Genomic DNA, 24,946 nt, shown 5'->3' on the forward strand with positions numbered 1-24,946 from the left:
ACAATTATAACCAATAGATTGTCATTGAACAATGAGATTAGCTCACTAACAAGTATTAATACTTGAAGTACTACAAAAAAATAGTCATAACTGTTTGTAAGATAAAATTGTCACTTAATTGCTAAATAATAAAGTTGATGAGTTGCAACAAGTAGAATGGATCAACCAGAGACAATCACTAATCCATGCTGTTATGATGAAGCTAATTTCCTATCAAAGATTTTTTTCTGGTAAGTTAATCTTTTCTTATAATTTTAGTCGATAAATCATCATTAATTTAGACCAATATTAAATTAAAGGTGGAACTTTAACCTAATTCGAATTGGCTTGAAACGTGAACCGACTAAAGATGATTTATATAAATGTCCTAGTGCCGACGAGTCGTTTAAAACGACAACTCAACTCGAAAAGTAAGTAATCTTATTCTAAAGTCATTTAGTGACAATCAATCAATTCTAATACAATTTTCTTTACCAATTAATAGAAATTGGGAGCATGAGATTCGTTATGCTAAATCGAAGGACAAAGACCCAAGTTTACTTAAAGCGATCATTAAAACTCATGGATTGACGACAATAGTTCACGGAATTTTATTAACGATCAATGTGATTAATCGATTAGATCTATGGCATTAATCGTAGATTTGCTGAAAATTTTTCTTTTAATCATTCAGGATACATTGAATTTGGTGCAAACTTTTCTCCTTGGATTTATTGTTCGATACTATTCGACTGATAATTATACTAATGTGACCTACAGGCAATGCTGCTTTTACTCTTTCGGCTTAGTACTCGCTATCCTAGGCTATGGTGTACTTCGTCATCAGCTGTTTCTATCAACTTCGAGACAAGGACTTAGAATGAGAACTGCACTCACAGCATTAGTTTACAAAAAGGTAACTACAAAATAAACTCTCACGAAATAATATCATTAATGCCACACAAATTTGATAGCTGTTATCAATGAGCCGAGCGGCCTCAACGAAAACTGATATTGGTTATATGCTGAATTTGATATCAAATGATCTTTCACGTTTCAATGATGTAAGTCAATTCTTTAAACTTAAATGCTTTGAATTGTATGTTCTATCAATCATCAAATCATCGAACCAATTATTCTTATTAGTTAATGTTTAGTGTTATTTACATTGTCTTGGGACCGTTAATTGCGACTGCAGTTTTGCTTTACATGATTTACCTTCTTGGAGTTGCGAGCCTTGGATTAGTTTTTGTACTTTTGTTTCTGATGCCGTTTCAAGTGCTCTGTGGAAAATATTCTGATAAGTTTAGGTAATTTAATTTAGGTATTCAAAACTCATTTAATTAGACCTTGAAAGATGCTCTTTTTGTTAAATCGTTATTAGAGGGAAAACTGCACTTATATCGGAAAAACGAATAAAATCTATGGAGGAAATGATTTCATCGATAAAAATTATCAAAATGTTCACATGGGAGCAATCGTTTGCTGAAATTGTCTCAATTATAAGAAAGTAAGCCAAATATTGTTAAATATTGTGCTTGAAATAATTATAGATTTGTCTTGTGTAAATGAAGAAAAGAAATGGAGCTAATTGGTAAATCAGCGCTTCTCAAACTTTTGAACATTATGGCTCATGCATCGGCTACGAGAATTATGATATTTTCATGTCTTGTATTGCATGTTCTTCTTGGTCGACCCTTGACACCAGAATTAGCATTTGTTACAGTATCTTTATGTAATTCACTGAGAGCAGCGATCACCTATCATATTAATAAAGGAGTTGGACTTTTTTTTGAAACACTAGTTTCAATAAGAAGAACTCAGGTAAATTAGTTTAAGTTATTCTCATCTTTTATCAATTATTATTGAAAGATCGACTGAGAACTCTGATAACTGTTTTTTTTCAATAGGAATTTCTTCTGATAGATGACACTGAAAGTATAAGTCAACCAACTAACTGTATCATTAATGAAATACATCCAAAAGGTTCGGTAATTCTTGATAAATATGGTGGTAAATGGGATAAAGTAAGTTAATGAATCTATAAGACTATTTTCGATGATTGCTTTCTAAATAAAACTTATACATGTATTGATGATTAAGAACTTAAATATTGACCATTTGAAAGATGTGTCATTGAAATTGGAGCCTGGTGAATTATTACTGGTCATTGGTACGGTTGGTTCATCCAAAGTGAGTTTAGAAATCGAAACTCTAACTGATCTTATAAAAATTACAAGTAATTTCCTCCTCTCTTTATTAGACATGCTTAATGATGGCTCTTCTTGATGAGATTGTAACCGTATCAGGATCGTGTATTGTTTCTGGAAAAAAATCTTATTCACCTCAAGAATCATGGACATTTGCTGGGACCATAAGACAGAACATTTTATTTGGTCGAGATTATAATGAGAAAAGATATCGAAAAGTAATTGACGTTTGCTCATTGAGAAAAGACCTAAAATCATTTCCATATGGAGACAATACTTGGGTTGGAGAGAAAGGTTATACTCTTAGTGGCGGTCAGAAAGCAAGAGTCACTCTCGCAAGGTCAGTACCATTTCAGTTTATTTTATGTACATTTTTCAATCGGCAGTTAGATTGACCATTTTCCCGAAATCTCATTACCATTAACAGAGCAGTTTATGAAGATGCAGATGTTTATCTTCTTGATGATCCATTAAGTGCCGTTGATCCTGGAGTAGCTGAACATCTTTTCGATAAGTAAGTAAACTATTGATCCTATTGTCGAATTGTGATTTTTAATTTTATTCTGTAATTGATAGATGCATCAATGGTTATCTCAAAGAAAAAACAAGAGTCTTGATTACTCATCAATTACAATTCTTAAAGCGAGCAGATAAAATACTCATCATGAATGAAGGTCAAGCATTGGCTTTTGGTACATTCAAGGAGTTGAATAATATTGGAATAGATTTCATCAAGTTTCTTAAAGAATCAAATGAAATTGAAACGAATAATCAGAAATCAGAGGAAATGTTATCGATTGATGAACTTTATGGATTACCAACACCATCACGATTAACCAAAACACAATCGAAAACATTGACACAAGTTAATTCCTTACAATTTATGGATCCATTAGATGAAATTTCGATCATTGAGAAACAAATGGAACAACGTGAAGAAAAAATCTCATTTGGTTCTCTTAAAGGTCGAGTTTATTTGGATTATCTTTTAGCTGGTGGAAACTTAATATTCATCAGTATTTTCCTAATAACATCATTCGCATCTCAAGGAATCATAAATTATGTCGATCTTTGGTTATCTAATTGGTCAGATGAGTCGCTTTTATTATCACAATCATTCAATGAAACATTGGATGGAATGAGTTTCAAAGAATATTCTAAACCTTTTGTTACAAGAAATGGTTTAATCTATTTGGGATTAATTATATTTTTATTAATTGGAGTTTTTATTAGACTTGGAATGAACTATCGAATTTGTTTGAAAGCTTCTGAAACTTTACACAATAGAATATTCAGTAAATTGTTACGAACACCATTAAGTTTCTTTGAAAATAATCCTGTGGGTAAGCATAATACAACATTCTTGTTTTATAATTTAAAAGTGCAATTTTATGAATAATACTTGAATACTCAATTAATCTTGAATTGGTCCAAATAACTTTTAGGTCGGATATTAAACAGGTTCACTCGTGATGTCGGAATCATTGACGCAATCATCCCAACGGAAATCGTTTATTGTAATGTGGTAAGTTGGTGTTTTTTATTTTTCTTTTTCATCCATACCTTTAACTGGTTTATCAATTTCTAAAACATTAGGATCTATTGGAAACCATTGGCCTTATAACTGTAACATCAATAATTCTACCCGTCGTCATTATACTCGCAGTTGCCATTGCTTTTATTACTGTGTTCGTAAGGCAAATATATACAAGATTAGCACGATACATCTTTAGAGTTGAAGGGCAAAGTAAGTCGACCAATCGTAAACTTCAATTTACGCTCGGAATGCTGTATTAATATCAAACTAATTAATATCAATTCAATATTCAATATGCATGATAACTGTTGGAAAGAAAGTTCATAATAATAAGTTAATAATCAAAGCATCTTTTTCTTTTTGATTTCATCAATAAAGCCAGGTCACCAATCTATAATCAAATCGCTTCAACATACGAAGGTTTAGTTACAATAAGGACATTCAGCTATGAGTCTCGATACATGAAACAATTTTATCACCATTTAAATGACAATAATGCTTGTATATTCATGAATTTTGGTGCGAGTCGAACTATCGGAATGATACTTGATTTGGTTATGGTTATGTTAATGATCATAATAATGACCACTGTTTTAACTTTTGATACAAAGTTTGGTGGCGGGGACATTGGATTAATTATATCAACGATGATTTCTCTTTTTGGGACACTTCAATATGCCGTTAAATCAACAGCTGAACTTGAGACATATATGATAGCAGTCGAAAGAGTCCTCGAGTATGGTGATTTACCTTCTGAACCTTCATGGAAAACTGTCAAGTCTAACTTGTTACCTTCAATATGGCCTGATGTTGGAAACATTAAGTTTGATAGCGTTTACTTTACCTATCCAGGATCAGTTAGTCCAGTTTTGAAAAATTTAACTTTCGATATTAAAGGAGGAGAAAAGATTGGTATTGTTGGTCGAACTGGTGCCGGAAAAAGTTCATTAATATCAGTGTTGTTTCGATTGTCAGAGTTTCAAGGAAATGTTCTAATTGACGGTATTGACATTCAACAACTTGGTTTACATGATTTACGAAAGAAAATATCCATAATACCACAAGATCCACTTCTTTTTACTGGAACAATTCGTAGTAATCTTGATCCATTAAGTGAACAATCAGATGAATCCATTTGGTCAACCCTTAAAGCCGTAAATCTTTCACGGACAATCGAGTCTATGCCTGGTGGATTAGATGCAATAGTAACTCAAGGTGGATCTAATTTAAGTTTAGGACAACGACAATTACTTTGTCTTATTCGAGCTCTTTTACAACGGAATCGCATAATGATATTGGACGAAGCTACTGCAAATATGGACCATCAAACTGATTCACTGATTCAGGAAACAATTAGAAAAGAGTTTAAAGACTGTACTGTCCTAACTGTAGCTCATCGACTAAATACAATAATCGACATGGACAAGATCATCTTATTGGACGCTGGTCAATTGATTGAATATGGAGAACCATATTTACTCTTGAAAGATGAAAATAGTCACTTTAAATCATTAGTTTCTAAAACTGGCCTTCATATGCTAAAATGTTATTCACTATTGCTGAAATCTTATCTAATGAAACATCCATCACAATCTGATGAAGAATTGAAATCTTAATTGATTAATCTTAAATTACATGTAAAACCGAAAAGTATCTCCAACAATAATCAACAATTAGAATAAACAAACTCGAAGGTTATAACTATTAACTATTGAAGTTGTCTTTGTTGATTATTTTCAATGTTCTGTTTTCTTATTGCAAGAACAGAGATTGATAAATCGTGTGTACTTGCAATCAGAATAGTTCTTAGTTTCTAGCAATAGATAATTATAAACTTTACTATGTGAAAGTCAAAAATTTAAGCTAACCAATATCAATGGATCAACCAGAGACAATCACTAATCCATGCTGTTATGATCAAGCTAATTTCCTATCAAAGATTTTTTCCTGGTAAGTTAATCTTTTCTTATAATTTTAGTCGATAAATCATGGTGGAAATAATAATTTTCTTGATACAATTTATTCTGGAAGACTGTTGATTGTGATTCCTTACTTTTTCGATCAATTCGATAATGCAAAACGGGGCGTTGATTGCGGAATAGGAAGACGATTAAATCCTTGGGACTTGGATGAGAAAAATGTCCTTGCCACAATAGAAGAGACATTAAATAATCACGAAATGAGCAAGAAGATTGAAGAGATCGCTGCTTCAATGAGATCTAATAAAACTCAAGAAAAAAGCAGTCCAGAAGCAGTCAGAAAAATTCCATAGAAAAAATTAAACAGTCATAATAACCTAAATATCCATTGATAATGATTAGACAACATAAGAAATAGGAGTTAAAACAAATGTAACACAACCTTGTTAATTAGCCGTTACTATGTAATTTTCAATTGAACCATGGCACAAAAATCACAGTTTTAAATAAACTGCAATGTGTTAAAGGACATCAATTTTATAGCTGCGTATATTTATATCAATAATTAATACATTTATTGTTGAAAGATTTCCGATTGAATCATAATACATTACATGCATAAAGACAAAGACTTTTGGTCAGTCATAGCAATTTTGACTTCTGAAAATGGCTATTATATTTTTTTTCATAATTACCATGCGAAAATAACATGTCTAGAATTAAACCTTGAATTAATAGCATTTTGAAAGTTCTTGAACCGAATGATTAAATACTACTATTCAATTTCCCGACTTGCCTGAGTCAATATATTGTATGAATTTTAACCTTTAATAATTAAGTCATAGTGTAGACGACTTTGAATTGAAATTCAACACAGAACGAGAAAGTTTTAATAACAATCATGAGAACTGTAAACTTTGTTTATTCTGTAAAAACTGACGCGAACTCAATAACAGTTCTGGAGTATAAACTGTTTACACAACTGTTGTATCTAGTCGTATAAAAGCCGAAAGCAAAAGATGAAATTTATCAGTCAACGTTCAATAACTTACCTTATAAGAACAAATCATCTAAACCTACAATGCAAACCTTAACCAAACTAATTCCTTTAATTGTGATTGTATGTTCAATATACAACAATGTCTCTGCTTTGAGTATGTTCGGAAAGCCATCTAACAACAACAAAGATGGGTCTATTAGTGTTGCCATGAATCTTTTTGGAAAAAATGGTGGCCCAAAGATACCGACAGACACTGCTTCTTCGTCTGCCAAATCGATGTCTTCTGCCTCTTCAATGTCCGAAGCAGGATCCAAAAGTTCACCCATAGAATCAACCAGCTCCGAACCAGCAACCCCATATGACGAACAACCTGCTAAACCATCATCTGATAAAAGCTACTCCACATCAAATGCTGACGATTCTGATGACTCCGAAGATGACACAGATGATGCAGAAGAAACTGTGCAGTCACCAACAGGTGATTCAAACACCTCATCCGGTTCATCATCAGGCTCATCAGGAGCTTCTACCGCTTCTACTGCCAATAACTCAAATTCATCATCATCAGGATCTGCTAACGGTTCATCAGGATCATCATCTGCTGCTACCGGTAATGGCTCTGCTGCTGCTTCAGGTTCATCAACTGGTTCATCATCTGGTACATCATCTGGTTCAGGATCTGCTAACTCATCATCATCAGGCTCATCAGGCGCATCATCATCCGGTTCATCATCCGGTTCATCATCAGGCTCATCAGGAGCTTCTACCGCTTCTACTGCCGGTAACTCAAATTCATCATCATCAGGATCTGCTAACGGTTCATCAGGATCATCATCTGCTGCTACCGGTAATGGCTCTGCTGCTGCTTCAGGTTCATCAACTGGTTCATCATCTGGTACATCATCTGGTTCAGGATCTGCTAACTCAGCATCATCAGGCTCATCAGGCGCATCATCATCCGGTTCATCATCCGGTTCATCATCAGGCTCATCAGGAGCTTCTACCGCTTCTGCCGGTAAATTCATCATCATCATCAGGATCTGCTAACGGTTCATCAGGATCATCATCTGCTGCTACCGGTAATGGCTCTGCTGCTGCTTCAGGTTCATCAACTGGTTCATCATCTGGTACATCATCTGGTTCAGGATCTGCTAACTCAGCATCATCAGGCTCATCAGGCGCATCATCATCCGGTTCATCATCGGTTCATCATCAGGCTCATCAGGAGCTTCTACCGCTTCTACTGCCGGTAACTCAAATTCATCATCATCAGGATCTGCTAACGGTTCATCAGGATCATCATCTGCTGCTACCGGTAATGGCTCTGCTGCTGCTTCAGGTTCATCAACTGGTTCATCATCTGGTACATCATCTGGTTCAGGATCTGCTATCATCATCAGCTCATCAGGCTCATCAGGCTCATCAGGCGCATCATCATCCGGTTCATCATCAGGCTCATCAGGAGCTTCTACCTTCTACCGGTAACTCAAATTCATCATCATCAGGATCTGCTAACGGTTCATCAGGATCATCATCTGCTGCTACCGGTAATGGCTCTGCTGCTGCTTCAGGTTCATCAACTGGTTCATCATCTGGTACATCATCTGGTTCAGGATCTGCTAACTCAGCATCATCAGGCTCATCAGGCGCATCATCATCCGGTTCATCATCCGGTTCATCATCAGGCTCATCAGGAGCTTCTACTGCTTCTACTGCCGGTAACTCAAATTCATCATCATCAGGATCTGCTAACGGTTCATCAGGATCATCATCTGCTGTGGCTCTGCTGCTGGGTTCATCAACTGGTTCATCATCTGGTACATCATCTGGTTCAGGATCTGCTAACTCAGCATCATCAGGCTCATCAGGCGCATCATCATCCGGTTCATCATCCGGTTCATCATCAGGCTCATCAGACCTACCGCTTCTGCCGGTAACTCAAATTCATCATCATCAGGATCTGCTAACGGTTCATCAGGATCATCATCTGCTACCGGTAATGGCTCTGCTGCTGCTTCAGGTTCATCAACTGGTTCATCATCTGGTACATCATCTGGTTCAGGATCTGCTAACTCAGCATCATCAGGCTCATCAGGCGCATCATCATCCGGTTCATCATCCGGTTCATCATCAGGCTCATCAGGAGCTTCTACCGCTTCTACTGCCGGTAACTCAAATTCATCATCATCAGGATCTGCTAACGGTTCATCAGGATCATCATCTGCTGCTACCGGTAATGGCTCTGCTGCTGCTTCAGGTTCATCAACTGGTTCATCATCTGGTACATCATCTGGTTCAGGATCTGCTAACTCAGCATCATCAGGCTCATCAGGCGCATCATCATCCGGTTCATCATCAGGCTCATCAGGAGCTTCTACCGCTTCTACTGCCGGTAACTCAAATTCATCATCATCAGGATCTGCTAACGGTTCATCAGGATCATCATCTGCTGCTACCGGTAATGGCTCTGCTGCTGCTTCAGGTTCATCAACTGGTTCATCATCTGGTACATCATCTGGTTCAGGATCTGCTAACTCAGCATCATCAGGCTCATCAGGCGCATCATCATCAGGCTCATCATCAGGCTCATCAGGAGCTTCTACCGCTTCTACTGCCGGTAACTCAAATTCATCATCATCAGGATCTGCTAACGGTTCATCAGGATCATCATCTGCTGCTACCGGTAATGGCTCTGCTGCTGCTTCAGGTTCATCAACTGGTTCATCATCTGGTTCAGGATCTGCTAACTCAGCATCATCAGGCTCATCAGGCGCATCATCATCCGGTTCATCATCCGGTTCATCATCAGGCTCATCAGGAGCTTCTACCGCTTCTACTGCCGGTAACTCAAATTCATCATCATCAGGATCTGCTAACGGTTCATCAGGATCATCATCTGCTGCTACCGGTAATGGCTCTGCTGCTGCTTCAGGTTCATCAACTGGTTCATCATCTGGTACATCATCTGGTTCAGGATCTGCTAACTCATCATCATCAGGCTCATCAGGCTCATCAGGCTCATCAGGCGCATCATCATCCGGTTCATCATCAGGCTCATCAGGAGCTTCTACCGCTTCTACTGCCGGTAACTCAAATTCATCATCATCAGGATCTGCTAACGGTTCATCAGGATCATCATCTGCTGCTTCAGGTTCATCAACTGGTTCATCATCTGGTACATCATCTGGTTCAGGATCTGCTAACTCATCAGCTCATCAGGCGCATCATCATCCGATCATCATCCGGTTCATCATCAGGCTCATCAGGAGCTTCTACCGCTTCTACTGCGGTAACTCAAATTCATCATCATCAGGATCTGCTAACGGTTCATCAGGATCATCATCTGCTGCTACCGTAGGCTCTGCTGCTGCTTCAGGTTCATCAACTGGTTCATCATCTGGTACATCATCTGGTTCAGGATCTGCTAACTCAGCATCATCAGGCTCATCAGGCGCATCATCCAGTTCATCATCCGGTTCATCATCAGGCTCATCAGGAGCTTCTACCGCTACTGCCGGTAACTCAAATTCATCATCATCAGGATCTGCTAACGGTTCATCAGGATCATCATCTGCTGCTGCTACCGGTAATGGCTCTGCTGCTGCTTCAGGTTCATCAACTGGTTCATCATCTGGTACATCATCTGTTCAGGATCTGCTAACTCATCATCATCAGGCTCATCAATCAGGCTCATCGGCATCATCATCGGTTCATCATCGGTTCATCATCGGTTCATCATCAGGCTCATCGGAGCTTCTACCGCTTCTACTGCCGGTAACTCAAATTCATCATCATCAGGATCTGCTAACGGTTCATCAGGATCATCATCTGCTACTGGTAATGGCTCTGCTGCTGCTTCAGGTTCATCAACTGGTTCATCATCTGGTACATCATCTGGTTCAGGATCTGCTAACTCAGCATCATCAGGCTCATCAGGCGCATCATCATCCGGTTCATCATCGGTTCATCATCAGGCTCATCAGGGCTTCTACTTCTGCCGGTAACTCAAATTCATCATCATCAGGATCTGCTAACGGTTCATCAGGATCATCATCTGCTACCGGTAATGGCTCTGCTGCTGCTTCAGGTTCATCAACTGGTACATCATCTGGTATCTGCTAACTCAGCATCATCAGGCTCATCAGGCGCATCATCATCCGGTTCATCATCCGGTTCATCATCAGGCTCATCAGGAGCTTCTACTGCTTCTACTGCCGGTAACTCAAATTCATCATCATCAGGATCTGCTAACGGTTCATCAGGATCATCATCTGCTGCTACCGGTAATGGCTCTGCTGCTGCTTCAGGTTCATCAACTGTTTCATCATCTGGTACATCATCTGGTTCAGGATCTGCTAACTCAGCATCATCAGGCTCATCAGGCGCATCATCATCCGGTTCATCATCCGGTTCATCATCAGGCTCATCCGGAGCTTCCTACCGCTTCTACTGCCGGTAACTCAAATTCATCATCATCAGGATCTGCTAACGGTTCATCAGGATCATCATCTGCTGCTACCGGTAATGGCTCTACTGCTGCTTCAGGTTCATCAACTGCTACATCATCTGGTTCAGGATCTGCTAACTCAGCATCATCAGGCTCATCGGCGCATCATCATCAGTTCATCATCGGTTCATCATCGGTTCATCATCAGGCTCATCAGGAGCTTCTACCGCTTCTACCGGTAACTCAAATTCATCATCATCAGGATCTGCTAACGGTTCATCAGGATCATCATCTGCTGCTACCGGTAATGGCTCTACTGCTGCTTCAGGTTCATCAACTGCACATCATCTGGTTCAGGATCTGCTAACTCAGCATCATCAGGCTCATCAGGCGCATCATCATCCGGTTCATCATCCGGTTCATCATCCGGTTCATCATCAGGCTCATCAGGAGCTTCTACCGCTTCTACTGCCGGTAACTCAAATTCATCATCATCAGGATCTGCTAACGGTTCATCAGGATCATCATCTGCTGCTACCGGTAATGGCTCTGCTGCTGCTTCAGGTTCATCAACTGGTTCATCATCTGGTACATCATCTGGTTCAGGATCTGCTAACTCAGCATCATCAGGCTCATCAGGGCTTCATCATTCTTCTACACTTCTTAACTCAAATTCATCATCATCAGGATCTGCTAACGGTTCATCAGGATCATCATCTGCTGCTAGGTAATGGCTCTGCTGCTGCTTCAGGTTCATCAACTGGTACATCATCTGGTTCAGGATCTGCTAACTCAGCATCATCAGGCTCATCAGGCGCATCATCATCCGGTTCATCATCCGGTTCATCATCAGGCTCATCAGGAGCTTCTGCTTCTACTGCCGTAACTCAAATTCATCATCATCAGGATCTGCTAACGGTTCATCAGGATCATCATCTGCTGCTACCGGTAATGGCTCTGCTGCTGCTTCAGGTTCATCAACTGGTACATCATCTGGTTCAGGATCTGCTAACTCAGCATCATCAGGCTCATCAGGCGCATCATCATTCATGGTTCATCATCAGTTCATCAGGCTCATCAGAACTACCGCTTCTGCCGGTAACTCAAATTCATCATCATCAGGATCTGCTAACGGTTCATCAGGATCATCATCTGCTACCGGTAATGGCTCTGCTGCTTCGGTTCATCAACTGGTTCATCATCTGGTACATCATCTGGTTCAGGATCTGCTAACTCAGCATCATCAGGCTCATCAGGCGCATCATCATCGGTTCATCATCAGGCTCATCAGGAGCTTCTACCGCTTCTACTGCCGGTAACTCAAATTCATCATCATCAGGATCTGCTAACGGTTCATCAGGATCATCATCTGCTGCTACCGGTAATGGCTCTGCTGCTTCAGGTTCATCATCAACTATCTACATCATCTGGTTCAGGATCTGCTAACTCAGCATCATCAGGCTCATCAGGCGCATCATCATCCGGTTCATCATCCGGTTCATCATCCGGTTCATCATCAGGCTCATCAGGAGCTTCTACCGCTTCTGCCGGTAACTCAAATTCATCATCATCAGGATCTGCTAACGGTTCATCAGGATCATCATCTGCTGCTACGGTAATGGCTCTGCTGCTGCTTCAGGTTCATCATCTGGTACATCATCTGGTTCAGGATCTGCTAACTCAGCATCATCAGGCTCATCAGGCGCATCATCATCGGTTCATCATCCGGTTCATCATCATCATCAGGAGCTTCTACCGCTTCTACTGTAACTCAAATTCATCATCATCAGGATCTGCTAACGGTTCATCAGGATCATCATCTGCTGCTACCGGCAATGGCTCTGCTGCTGCTTCAGGTTCATCAACTGGTTCATCATCTGGTACATCATCTGGTTCAGGATCCGCAAACTCAGCATCATCAGGCTCATCAGGAGCTTCTACCGCTTCTACTGCCGGTAACTCAAATTCATCATCATCAGGATCTGCTAACGGTTCATCAGGATCATCATCTGCTGCTACCGGTAATGGCTCTACTGCTGCTTCAGGTTCATCATCTGGTACATCATCTGGTTCAGGATCTGCTAACTCAGCATCATCAGGCTCATCAGGCGCATCATCATCCGGTTCATCATCAACATCCGTGGTTTCTGGTTCATCTGTTGTTGCATCTTTCGTAAATCAATCTGGACAAAATTGTTTCTGTTACGCGTAAAAACTTTTTATGTATTCCACATAATATAATCGATTTAATAAACTCTCTATAAGGTACATGCTGTAGCGATAAATTTGGTTTCATCATTATTTTAATAATTCGCGTTACACCAACATCCTTTTTGAGTTATTCAGTCTGCTTTCAGAATATTTCTTTACATGATCTGCTCGTATGGATTTTCATTTGTTATTCAGTTAAATATGAGCAACACCATATTAGGACTATTCCCAGTCTAATTAATAACCAACAAAAGGTGAATCAAGATTTATCTTCTGACTCTTTTATAGTTACCTATTATCTAGTATAAATACCGAATCAATGTAATTGAAATCATTCTATTCACCAAGAGCACCAGTATCAACAGTATCAACATAATTATAAGTGTCAAAAATTTGATTGTGACAATTAACTTGTCGAAGCCATTATTTATAAATATAACCTTAAAATTATAACATTGTGTCTATTTTCAACTGAGTTCGCTCGGTAACGTTACAATTTGAAAATTGAATCCTGTTGTTTTTTAAGCAGACTTAGTTTCTTTCTTACTTGAGATAATTTCATGACAAATTACGGCTTCGAGGGTTCAGAGCAGTAAAACACCTGGCCACTTCGTCAACATTTCGTTTTTTTCAAGAATAACCGAGATAAATAGATAAATTTTTCAATATATTCAATTTAGAATATTAGCTGTCTAATCACAGTTTTTGAATCTCAAACTACAAACTTCAATTACTAAAACCTTATTGAAGAATTAGATAGATCAATAGAATCTCATCACCAGAATATCAGCAGTAGAACTTGGTTAACTCGATCTGTTAATCTTCGATCTTATTTATCTCAAAGGTTAATATGTTGATAAGCCAGGTAGCCTGACTAATTCAAGTTAGATCACTGATTATCAGAAATCATTAACAATAATATGCGCAATAGGGTAACTAAAAAGTAGCGAATTAGTCAAGATTCACAAGTTGATTGTATAAATCAATTACAGACTTACCTCTCTTAAGTTATAACCTCCTTAAGTTAAAAAACAGAGCCATCTAATCTCTCGTCGAGAGATGAGAATCTTGTAGCATTAAACGAATCAAAATTTTTAATTTAATTTGACTTTTTGACCAAATTTGATTGCTGCCAGTTAGTGAATTTTAACTCGTCCTTCCAGCTTAAGAGAGATAAGACTGTAGTAAAAAGCTGCCAAGAGAAATAATTTAATCGGCAAGCGAAGAACACTCGATATCGGTGAAAAATCAAAAGTAAATCAACCAGAACCTCCAGAATTAAGTTTTCATTTGACTACTTGAGAACATTATTAATTAGTTAATCTTCTTTTCCTTTAATTTTTGTGCAATTGATTTTCATCAATTCACTTTTTGCGCAACTGCGCTATATCATAGGGACTTGGGACTATTTCTCATTGAATTTTTGATCTTAAAAATCGGTCAATATTGTTATAAAGAGTTTGAAATCGTTTGATGAAATAATATTTAATGCAAACAAACACAAAACATTTAGGTGTTTAAAACTTGAGTGTAGTTCAACTTTTAATTTACTTTAGTTTCTGCTAGATCATTTTAGTATCAAAAATTGATTGTTTTTTGTAGCCTTGATTAAATTACGGTGGCTTAACTTATTCAGATATTTCTTAGTATTTTAGTTTCGGAAATATTAGCCCTCGAAGATAAAAGGCCACTAGCGATTCCGTTCTCCATTCTGGTAAAACTGTTGATCAAAAGAAAAAATTAATTGACTCACGATGTTAGCCCATACTAGGATAGTCTCAAAAATTAAGTTATAGATCATTCTCGACACTTGGGACTAATCGTTGTCCATTTATTTAAATACAACGGAATTGTGGCCGGAACACTTCAGATACTTTTTTCCAAAACAAATTTGATTTTCTGTAAGGGCATGAAAAGTTTTCGATGAAATAAAAATTTCAAGATCTAAAAATTTATCTTTGCTGAGAAAAAGTGGCCTGTAGTTTTAACTTCAGTAGTATGAAACCCTGTTTAATTTTCAGTGAAAATATCAGTCCTAATACTACCTATAATAATCACTAATGATCGTGAGTAGTACCCATACTTAAGTCTATTAACCCTATTTACCATGTAATGTTTATAGAGAAAGACAATGTCTATAAAAATTCTCGCCAACTGCGAATCGATTGATTTTCGGTGTAAATGTTAGTTTTGATGCTATTAGTAACAAGCATAACAAAATTCCAACACTCAAAATTTGTTGCTGCTTCTATATTGTCAGTCTGTTGTGTTTGTTATCTTTCATTTTGTTGTTGGTTTTCAGTTGATTGTTGTTCTTGTCCTTCCCTCTCTTGTTGCTGTTGATGATCTTGTTGTTGTTCTATTTGATATTTAAAATGAAAATGAAAAATGACTGTGTTATTAATTACTCATGATTTATGATAATAATTTAAAACATTTCGAACTATATTATTACTATCCGCCGTATTTGACATGTTTACATCGAAAGCCATTAAGCCATTAGCGAAAGATTATTAAACATTCAATAATAAGAAGTAAAGCTTGAGACTTACCAAATAACTAAAGGAATTGAAACGGTACATAAAGTAAAAGCATTGTTATTTGCGTTATAAAATAATTTAATCAAATAGATTATTAAAATATGTATTTAAGGTATGTATGTTGACATATGTACATGGTGTGAATTATGTGTACTATTACACACTACACTGTTACACATTAGTACAATTTCATATGTTCATGATGTGTGACATTTGATGTATAAAGTATGTAGAAAAACAAACGCAATAATGTTAACTGTAAGGTTGTAGTTGAAAAGTAAACAAGAAAAAAGTAAACAGGAAAAAGTAAACAAAAAATCGTTCAAATGATTTGTACAATTGGACTGATTATCTGCCGGCAATTGATCAACAATTAGGTAGAAATTGATTGAAATGATTTGTACAATTGGAGTAATTAAAAGCCAACAATTTATCAACAATTCAAGAGAAATTGATTCAAATGATTTGTCGCATTGTAAGACTTTTGTTTGCACGAAATGTAACTAAAAAAGCTAGCAGCTCTACAAAAAATCCACGCAAAAAAACACTGTAGTTCCAAAAAGAAAAAGTAATCAATACATTCATATTCATCACAGCTCATATTCTTCACCCGACAACAAACAGAACCCAAATCTGAGCCTGTTAGGCGATTGATCAAGTTTTTTTGGATCATGCGCAATCACTTTGCATCTCGTTCGCGGGCTATAGTGGTTGATCTTTAAAGCAACTAGTTTACTTCTAACTAAAGTATTTTCTCTATGCTCAAACACTTTCCAATGTTTCTTTTTCTTTTTTAAACTCGAAATAGATTATTCTAAATTGTACAAAAAATATCTTCACTATTGCTCCAGTGATTCTTAAACTTTGTTTTAGTTTGTGATTTAAATTTTGAATGTTCAATATTAAGAAAAGCAAGTTTGAACATCAAAAGGTTTTATGCCCTTGGAGAGCCCATCGTTATTGACCAGGATCTTCTTATTTTTTTAAATACTAATAAGCTATATCTTTAATTTCAATCGTTACTCTGAAATTTAACAAAGTATTCTTTTTCTTTAGTCAATAGAAAGTAGGATATTATATATTATGCGGAAACTTCAGATCTCTCTGAAAAAACAAAAAATTTCGTTCGTTATCGAATGAACTATTTTCAAGAATCGCCGTCTCACCAACCGATAGAACCTTATTTATTGGAACCAAAATCTGGACCCGAATCTGAAACTGAACCTGAGCCGGCGTTATTGCAGATAAGAATGGAACTCGAATCAGAACACAATCTGATATACAAAGGCACGCAATATTCAATCGTAGAAATCTCAACCTCAAAGATTGTGAGCAACTTATATTCGAAAAATTTCCTGGAAAAGTTCTATAGCCGGCAACCAGGAGAAAGTAGCTACAAATGTTTGTTTCACCAAAATTGTCCTCATGCCTTGAAGAAAAAGTGAAAACGGAATGGTCACGTGATATGTTGCTTAGTAACAAAAAACACGTAACCATTCTACTGCATTAATTTGAAGGATTTTATTCGAATTTATATAAATAATGAACAATTTTTGCCCCACTTTCGCTTCTGAGTGGCTCAGAAGCGGAGGTTTTATTACTACTAAATTCGAACTCGATTTTCTCGAAAACTACTGATTAGATCAGGAAAAAATAAATATATTTGGACTTTATATTTGTGGCTCTACAAATACAAAAAAGTTTCAACTCTTAACTCAAAACTAAAACTCGGCGACCATCCTCCTTATTTAACTGATTATCTACATTATGTATTTTCTTATTACAAGATTATAGATTAGTAAACCTTGTGTATACTTGAGATAAGATTCGCAATCACTATTAATAGACAACCTTTAAGTCAAAAAATCAGAAAGTGTTTCAGCCAACAACTCATTTTTTTTTCTTTCGATTGTATAAAATGTCGTTTTTAAAAGATGTAGAGTAGATTCGAGCTTAAATTATTATTAATATGATTTTCAAACGAACCTCATGCTTTTTGCTTCTAGTTGAACTCACGAAAATTAAATTATTTCTTATCTAATTTTATTTTATCTCTTTTCTTTGATCTTGTTGTTTAATTTATTTTTTCAAATGATTTGGTCTCTATCTGGTCATATTTTATGCTTATAATATTATAAATGACTTTTTATATAAATATGAAATCTATCAGTAAATCATATGCAAGTCTAATGGATGCCTGCAGAGTGTTGAAAGTGTATGCAAAGTTTGTTAGAACCTCATCACTTTCGATTGCAATCTCGATGTAATGAAATATTTGCATTACTTGGAATTCGAGGCCTTACAAGTGGATAAATCTTTGGAGCAAATACAGGCAGAATTGGATGTTAAAATTGAAAAAGGCCAGCGAAATGAAATTCAATCTGTAGTTGTGGAAGGAAGAGACTGCGTTCGTCCGAGTTTTGTGATTTGTTCAGAAATGGTCAAACTGTGGAGAAATTTAATTGCAATAGAACAAAGCAATGAATTACCACAGTTTAGTTACGAAAAAATTGGTACATATCTTGTTGATTACAATTCACAGTCCATTGTTTGTGGAAACTCTGAGATCGCAATAGAGGACATCTTGGCAACGCTCTAGATAAAGAGTCAAATGATCACAACGTGGATACCAACTCTGGTTATTGTGGATCACAGAACCCTGTTGCTTGTTACCAATTACATGATTTATTTTCTTTCGAATTTAACACTCAAGACATTGAACAGAAGAACGAGATTCAAATTTCTGACAGAAACTGTTGATTTGGAACCATATTCTGATTGCAAGTCTGAAAAAAGCAAAAGACAAATCGTTTATTCAACTGATACTGATGGTGGCACTGAATCATCATTTGATAAAAAAGCTCGGATGTCATAAGATAATTCATAGGATCATAATACGGCTTTTTACGTGTCAAAAAATTTCTTGCAACATGTATACATATAAAATTATAATGAGTTGAGCAAATAAAATAAGTAAGAGTTCTGATAATGTTATCATAACAACAATGTTATCGTAAATGGAACTCATTTTCAAAGATATAAAATAAAAAGCAAATTGCCAATAAGAAATCATAACAGTATTGACTTCTTGATCTTTTTCACTTCTCTTTTTGTTCATTTTGAAAAGTCGCAACAAATCGAACCATTCTCAATAATGGAAATTTTCATGTGGAGAAGGAAGCATGGTACAAAATTTCGTCAAGCTTCCGATTACTTGAATTGTCGTTTAAGTGAAATGAAGTCTCATCTAGTTCTACCTTCTAAATTTAATCGTGACGCTTGGGATTATGAATGTTTATTGTGTGATAACTTCGTTGCTGCCTCTTATGAAAGATGGGATAGACATCGAGTTAAACATGACAGGTATGTCTGTAATATTTGTAACGCAAAGTTTTACTGGCGAGCAGAAGCCAACAAATGTGATCATCTTGAAAGAATTGTTGATGAATCCGCAGAGAAGGCTTATTACGGTACGAACTCTCCTGACTCCGATGAAGATGATATAGGAGTTGATGTTGATATCGATGACAGTAATGACTACAGTGGTGAGTCTGATGACGATGATGACCAAATTAATGGCGAAGGAGAAGAAGTAGTAGACAACGAAAGAGAAAACGGAGATGAAGACGAAAATGATGATGGTGACAACAGTGATGATGATGATGAACAAGCTGAAGTGCAAGACGAGGAAAGCTCAGAACATGATGATGATGAGGAAAACGAATTTGAAGCTAATTGGCCAGTTGAACAGGTAGACGCTGAAAGAAACAGAGCATCTAACTTCCACCACAGCGCAAATTCGTTATCGTATGAAGAGCACATGGAAGCCACCTTTCAGATCTATTCTATCTAGATACAAACTGAAAAATTTGAATTGTATGACTTTGAATGCTATGTCGAATAAATATTAAACATATTGCCTTCCAACTTGCGTTTGTAATGAATATCATCAACAAGTTTTCTGTTTAATTACAATCAGGTTATATGCAAGGGTTTGAGGTTGCTTATTTACATTTATGATATAACCAGTAACATGATAGTATTGAGCAGCTAGTATATGATCACAGACTGATGTTGAGTTTAGTATAATATAGAATTTGGCATTTCTCATTCCCATTTGAGATTCATGGCCAAAAGGGAATTCAATTATTTTATAAAATTTAATTGCTTATCACACAGTAAACCTGAAGTACGTTGTTGACTTGTTCAGTATACAAAATTGATCACCTAATGATATTAATCAATAAAACTGATTGATTAAGCAATTTATATTGTTTTTCAATACAATTGCTTAATCTATATATCTATTATCTAGTTATTTTGTATTAACATCATTAACTAGACTTATAGATAAAATATGGGATGATTCTTCCACCTCTTATCATCTTTTCATCTAAAGATATGTCGATTTTCCGCATATGCAAGCGAGATCGCTCCACTCATGCTACCATTGATTGTTTTGATTTTCATTTAGTGAAGAAAATATTATTTTCATTTGTTTTGAAAACGTTACAATGACTCAATCAGTTCCAACAGACAAAGAGATGGCAAATATGATGTCAACCAATTTCATGTCTATTGACAATTTACGTGTACCAGGTCCCATTGAGTATGATATTTCAACGATTTCTCCTGATGATGTTATCCAAGGTTTAAAAAGAAAAATCGATGAAGGTTCCAGTTCCTATTCACGTTATTATCAACGAATCAAACGAATTCGTTCTTCCATAGACGAATTCTGTGCAGTTGATCCAATGGTTAAAGATGATTTAGAAACTGCTTTCAGATTTCTCATCATGAAAAGTCACCCGTATCAATTGGAGTTCATCGATAAAGATATTCTCGACAAGGCAAAACGGATGGAGAATATACATCCTCGTGCTGGATGGAAAATTAGCCGAACTACAGGAACAGCGTTTACATGCAATGAAAGAGTGCGGACTTACGTCTCTAACAAAAGAAGCTGCTGACCTGCTCACTGCAATCGATAAGCAGAATGAAAAGATGCGAGTGATGCTAAACGTTTGTTTGAAGGCCAATTATACGAAACGCACTTAAGGAAAGCTACAACAGACGTATCAAGATGCTACACGAATCAGCGGGAACTCCAGTCAACGGCGATGGCAAAGAAAGAAAGTATACTGAAAATCGACATTGAAATCAAGAAACATGAATACGCTTGTTGTCCATGCTGCCATTACTATTTTAAAACTGATCTATTGTATTCTAATTGTGGTCACAGGATTTGTTATTCATGTGCGAGTATATCACAAACTGTTAACTCTGTTGTGTTGTTTGCAAACAAACACTTACAGGATATTACAGACTCGTTATTAATGATCAAACTGGTGAACTGTTAATGTTAACCACAAAACAAGTAACTCTCAATATTGGTTTACCAATCGCAAATCAAAAACATTAATAATAATAAATGTACTAAACGTTAAGATATTGAATAAAATTATCAAGAAATGGCTTGAGTTGAACAACTATCGTAAAAACCTATCGTAACATTTTTTAGCTCAGCCATTGAACAGTAAAGTTTCAAGCTTATGTTGTTATGAGAATTTTACATAGTAAAATTATGAATTTTATTTCCATTTATTTTGATCATACATAAAATAATGAATATTGTTGTGATTCTTGGCTTTCACTGATCGAGTTCTCGGTCTTCAGTAGCATGTTGTCATTCTTGTGTTGTCTGTTTTCAGCGGTATTGTCACATGCATCATGCTCATGGTTCAATGATTTACGTTGTAAGTCGGCCGAAAGAGTTTATACATTGAGGTTTTGTTGATATTCTCGTGCTGATCTCCATCTCTCTCTCTCTCTCTGTCTTGTGTGTGTTTTTCTATGAGAGACACGGTTTCACTTGTTGTTTGGTAAGATGCAGTTGCACGGCTTTGTTCCGAAAAGACAGCCACAAACTCGGTATGGAAGACGATGAACAGTCTTCAGATGATCATAAATGTCTGACACCTCAAAACAAAGACAATCATCACAAAGTAAACATTCGTATTCTAGACATGGATCAAAACTCAAGAAAACAACTATCATCGAATACATTCCCATATGTTAAATAATCTTCAGCTGAGCGGAATTCTGAACCATTTTACATCTTTTGTTGTAAGATTCAATGCATAAAGAAAACATGATCATTGGCTGTGTATTTGAAAACAGAGAAATAAAGCTAGTGTATAGATCCTCTTTCAACTATTTATATTTTATATTTCGACAAGAACAGCCCTATCTGTCCATAGTGAAGACGCTTCTAAACTTCTAACTTAACAGTCACTCTCAAATTGTGTAAATGAGTGATGGGCAATTTTCTAGTTCAAAAATGAATTTATTTATAAAATCTATTCTCTGCATGGTTCAACAAACACTTTTCAATACATATGTGTTGTCCAAGTCAATCACGGAATTGCAGATAAAATTTAAGGAAATTTTCGAATTGATAGCGTTTATCTTTATATGACAACATTTTCTTGTCGATCCCATGGTTTGACATGTAATGTTTCCTGAGGTCTGTCGCCATATTATATTGTCTTTGACAAAACTGGCATACGAGATCACCTGTTTCCAAACTTGCCCAAGCTTTATAAACGGGATTTGAATTCAAAATTTTTAAATTTGCCTTCGTCAAACCGATCAAATGTAGCATGATATTTGTTTTATGATCAATGGAAGTTGAGCTACATTCATCACCCAAATCAATACCAGAGTTTTGAGCAAATATTTTTTGCAGGAGAAACAATTACTTTTCCTCATTTGGTTGTTGTATGAAGGTGTTACAATTTCACTTGGTCCAGCCTCACTGTACTGCGGTGTGTTGTTTTCAGTTAATTGCTCTGTTAGCTCATTCTGTGCACTAGTTAATAGATCATGGATACATTCAACTCCTCAGATTTGAAAACTGCATTAACTGGGTTTTCCGTTTGGTTCTTTTTTCACCGGTCTCACTTTCCGAATTGCTTTCTCCCAAACAAGTTAGATTAGTTATACTATGAGCTGTTACGTGCTCAACCAAGTCATCATAAGAAATGGAACCATAACAGTAACATAAACCACACTGATAGAAAGTATTTTCGTGAGCCCAAATTAAAATATTTTACCTGGTTCTGTTAATTGATCTATTTCATTAGATCTAGAAGATGAGCTGTTTTGCAACGTGATGAAATCCATATTGAATAAAACAGAAAGACTGAAAAAATTCAAATCAATTCAATTAATCAACCAGTAAATTTACTTTTATAAGCTTTTAGCGATTATATACGATATCTCTGTTGTGATAATTTAAGCACAATGCACAATCAGAATAGATAAGAAAGAACTATTCAGTTAATCTGGTTCATTTTAGGGCGGAGACAACACTATTTCATGTATAAATTGAAACATGGAAACGGAGAGACCAGTAATTGAATAAAATCTCATTGTATCTCACCCTAGTAAGTTTTCATTCACCAGTGTGAAGTTTTACTTTACCGTCTGGAAAATGGTACAAAGTGGCGCTCAGCAAAACATTATTTGTATTGCTTGTTGAGCGCAAAGCATCCCATTTAGTTTTACCTTCTGTCGATAATCCTGATAATTGGGAATACGAATGTGTTATTTGTGATGATTTTCTGGGTTATAGTTACAAGGATTTGGAACACCATTTAAAGGAGCACGAGCTTTACGAGTGTGGAATATGTCCTGAGTTGTTCAACTGGCAGGGTGACGCTATTAGATGCCGGAAAGTCATGGCTCTAGGTTGGCAGCCACATTGTATCATTGTTCTGGCATTGATGACTCGAGGATCTCTGAACAAGAAGCTAAACAGCCTGACGGAAGTGTATCAATTGACAACCACACAAGGCTCACAAATAACATTCCGAAAATTGAAATTTCATGCCTAAAAACCGAACCTGTGACTCATTAGAAGTTCAACAAAGTGTAACAAAAAAACTTGAAACAAATAAAGATTTTCGATGAATAAGTTTCATTGACTAAATTTAATTAACCAAATAAAATTTTACCATCACCATTTGTAAAGAGACTCGACTTCACATGAGGTTCGTCTTTCAATAGGTAAAAGTATCTATACAGGTGTATAGATACTTATTAAAAGATTTTCTGTTGAAGTTCTAATCACACCATGAAATATTAGCTTAGGCAATTCTGAACGAGAAGATTATTACATTCTAGTAGAATTAAACTGACTATCAGAATTGATTTATTTTGAAATCGAAAATTGTTTCTTTGCTATTCTCTTCAGTTCAGTTGCAAAATTATGAATAATTTAAACCGAATTAAATTTACCATTTTCAAAAGATTCAACTTTACATGAATACTCAAGTTATCATTTTCCTGATTAATCATTCAAAGCGAAGACGAAAACACGAAAGTTTTATCGACTTTTGCTAGGTAAAAGTATCTATACAGGTGTATAGATACTTATTGGAATAATTTTTATTGTTGTTTCCTCATTATCAATAATATGAACGATTGGCGCGAACTAAACATCTTGTTGGAGTCTCATTTTCTTAGCTGAAAAATTCCCGAATAAAGTCAACAAATGGAATGATGTCAAAAGTAATTTTATTAGAAATTCATTTATTCAATCAAAAAAACATTCAATCTTAATGTTTTCCGCATAATGTCGGATAAAATTACTAGCAATAGTCTTTGCTTCGCTGGTAACGACCGCTTCGTGACTTTATGGTGCGAGACCCTGGCAGTGAACAACAGTCATTGGTTTCTCTGACAAGAACCTGTTGGTTTGCTGGAACAATCGTGTATCCCAGGGTATGGATGGTGGATCCGAGGTACATTGGCACAATCCAACGTCGGAAAAACTCCAATACAGCTCGTGTGTGTACACGTGAAACTTTGAATTTTTCTCTCAATTTTGTTTGACTTCAGTCAAACTCGTTGATCGAAAATCATGGCCGTTTACGTTGATGACAAAATTTCTCTATCAAACCACCAGCATATACATATTTAACAACCCTCACAAATGGGTTCTTTCGGACAACAACTCATTTGTGGATCTTCCAATGGACTACTCATGTTAATGTTAGGAAAAAGAACAAGACAAAACAAAACAAAATAAGTAGCGAAA

General features: G+C 36.3%; 1 protein-coding gene across 4 annotated transcripts; it reads left to right on the top strand.

The window, feature by feature from the left end:
* Positions 1–71: 71 nt before the first annotated feature.
* LOC128396212 (ATP-binding cassette sub-family C member 4-like) lies at positions 72–5,435 on the top strand. 4 transcript variants are annotated; one of them, XM_053356764.1, is made up of 16 exons: positions 72–230; positions 300–410; positions 485–605; positions 674–895; positions 954–1,043; positions 1,126–1,289; positions 1,364–1,489; positions 1,554–1,803; positions 1,890–2,006; positions 2,083–2,172; positions 2,243–2,529; positions 2,617–2,703; positions 2,766–3,532; positions 3,635–3,714; positions 3,786–3,936; positions 4,105–5,435. In XM_053356764.1, the coding sequence occupies exons 1-16, from the start codon at positions 157–159 to the stop codon at positions 5,340–5,342; spliced, it is 3,975 nt and encodes a 1,324-aa protein (XP_053212739.1). In that variant the 5' UTR covers positions 72–156; the 3' UTR covers positions 5,343–5,435. The 4 variants fall into 4 exon arrangements, with proteins under 4 accessions (XP_053212739.1, XP_053212742.1, XP_053212741.1 ...); XM_053356766.1 differs by having other exon boundaries at positions 104–230; positions 282–410; positions 485–895; XM_053356767.1 differs by lacking the exons at positions 1,126–1,289; positions 1,364–1,489; positions 1,554–1,803.
* The last annotated feature ends 19,511 nt before the right edge of the window (positions 5,436–24,946 follow it).

The sequence above is a fragment of the Panonychus citri genome, unplaced genomic scaffold (assembly GCF_014898815.1).
Source record: "Panonychus citri isolate SS breed McGregor unplaced genomic scaffold, ASM1489881v1 Contig00143, whole genome shotgun sequence".
Classification (NCBI taxonomy): domain Eukaryota; kingdom Metazoa; phylum Arthropoda; class Arachnida; order Trombidiformes; family Tetranychidae; genus Panonychus; species Panonychus citri.

Bases quoted from the DNA above. Each gene is read 5' to 3' on its own strand.
- LOC128396212 (XM_053356764.1), top strand. From the start codon at position 157: ATGGATCAACCAGAGACAATCACTAATCCATGCTGTTATGATGAAGCT. The intron at 1,490-1,553 runs GTAAGCCAAATA...GTGTAAATGAAG, and splicing joins ATTGTCTCAATTATAAGAAA to AAAAGAAATGGAGCTAATTG. The intron at 3,937-4,104 runs GTAAGTCGACCA...TCATCAATAAAG, and splicing joins CTTTAGAGTTGAAGGGCAAA to CCAGGTCACCAATCTATAAT.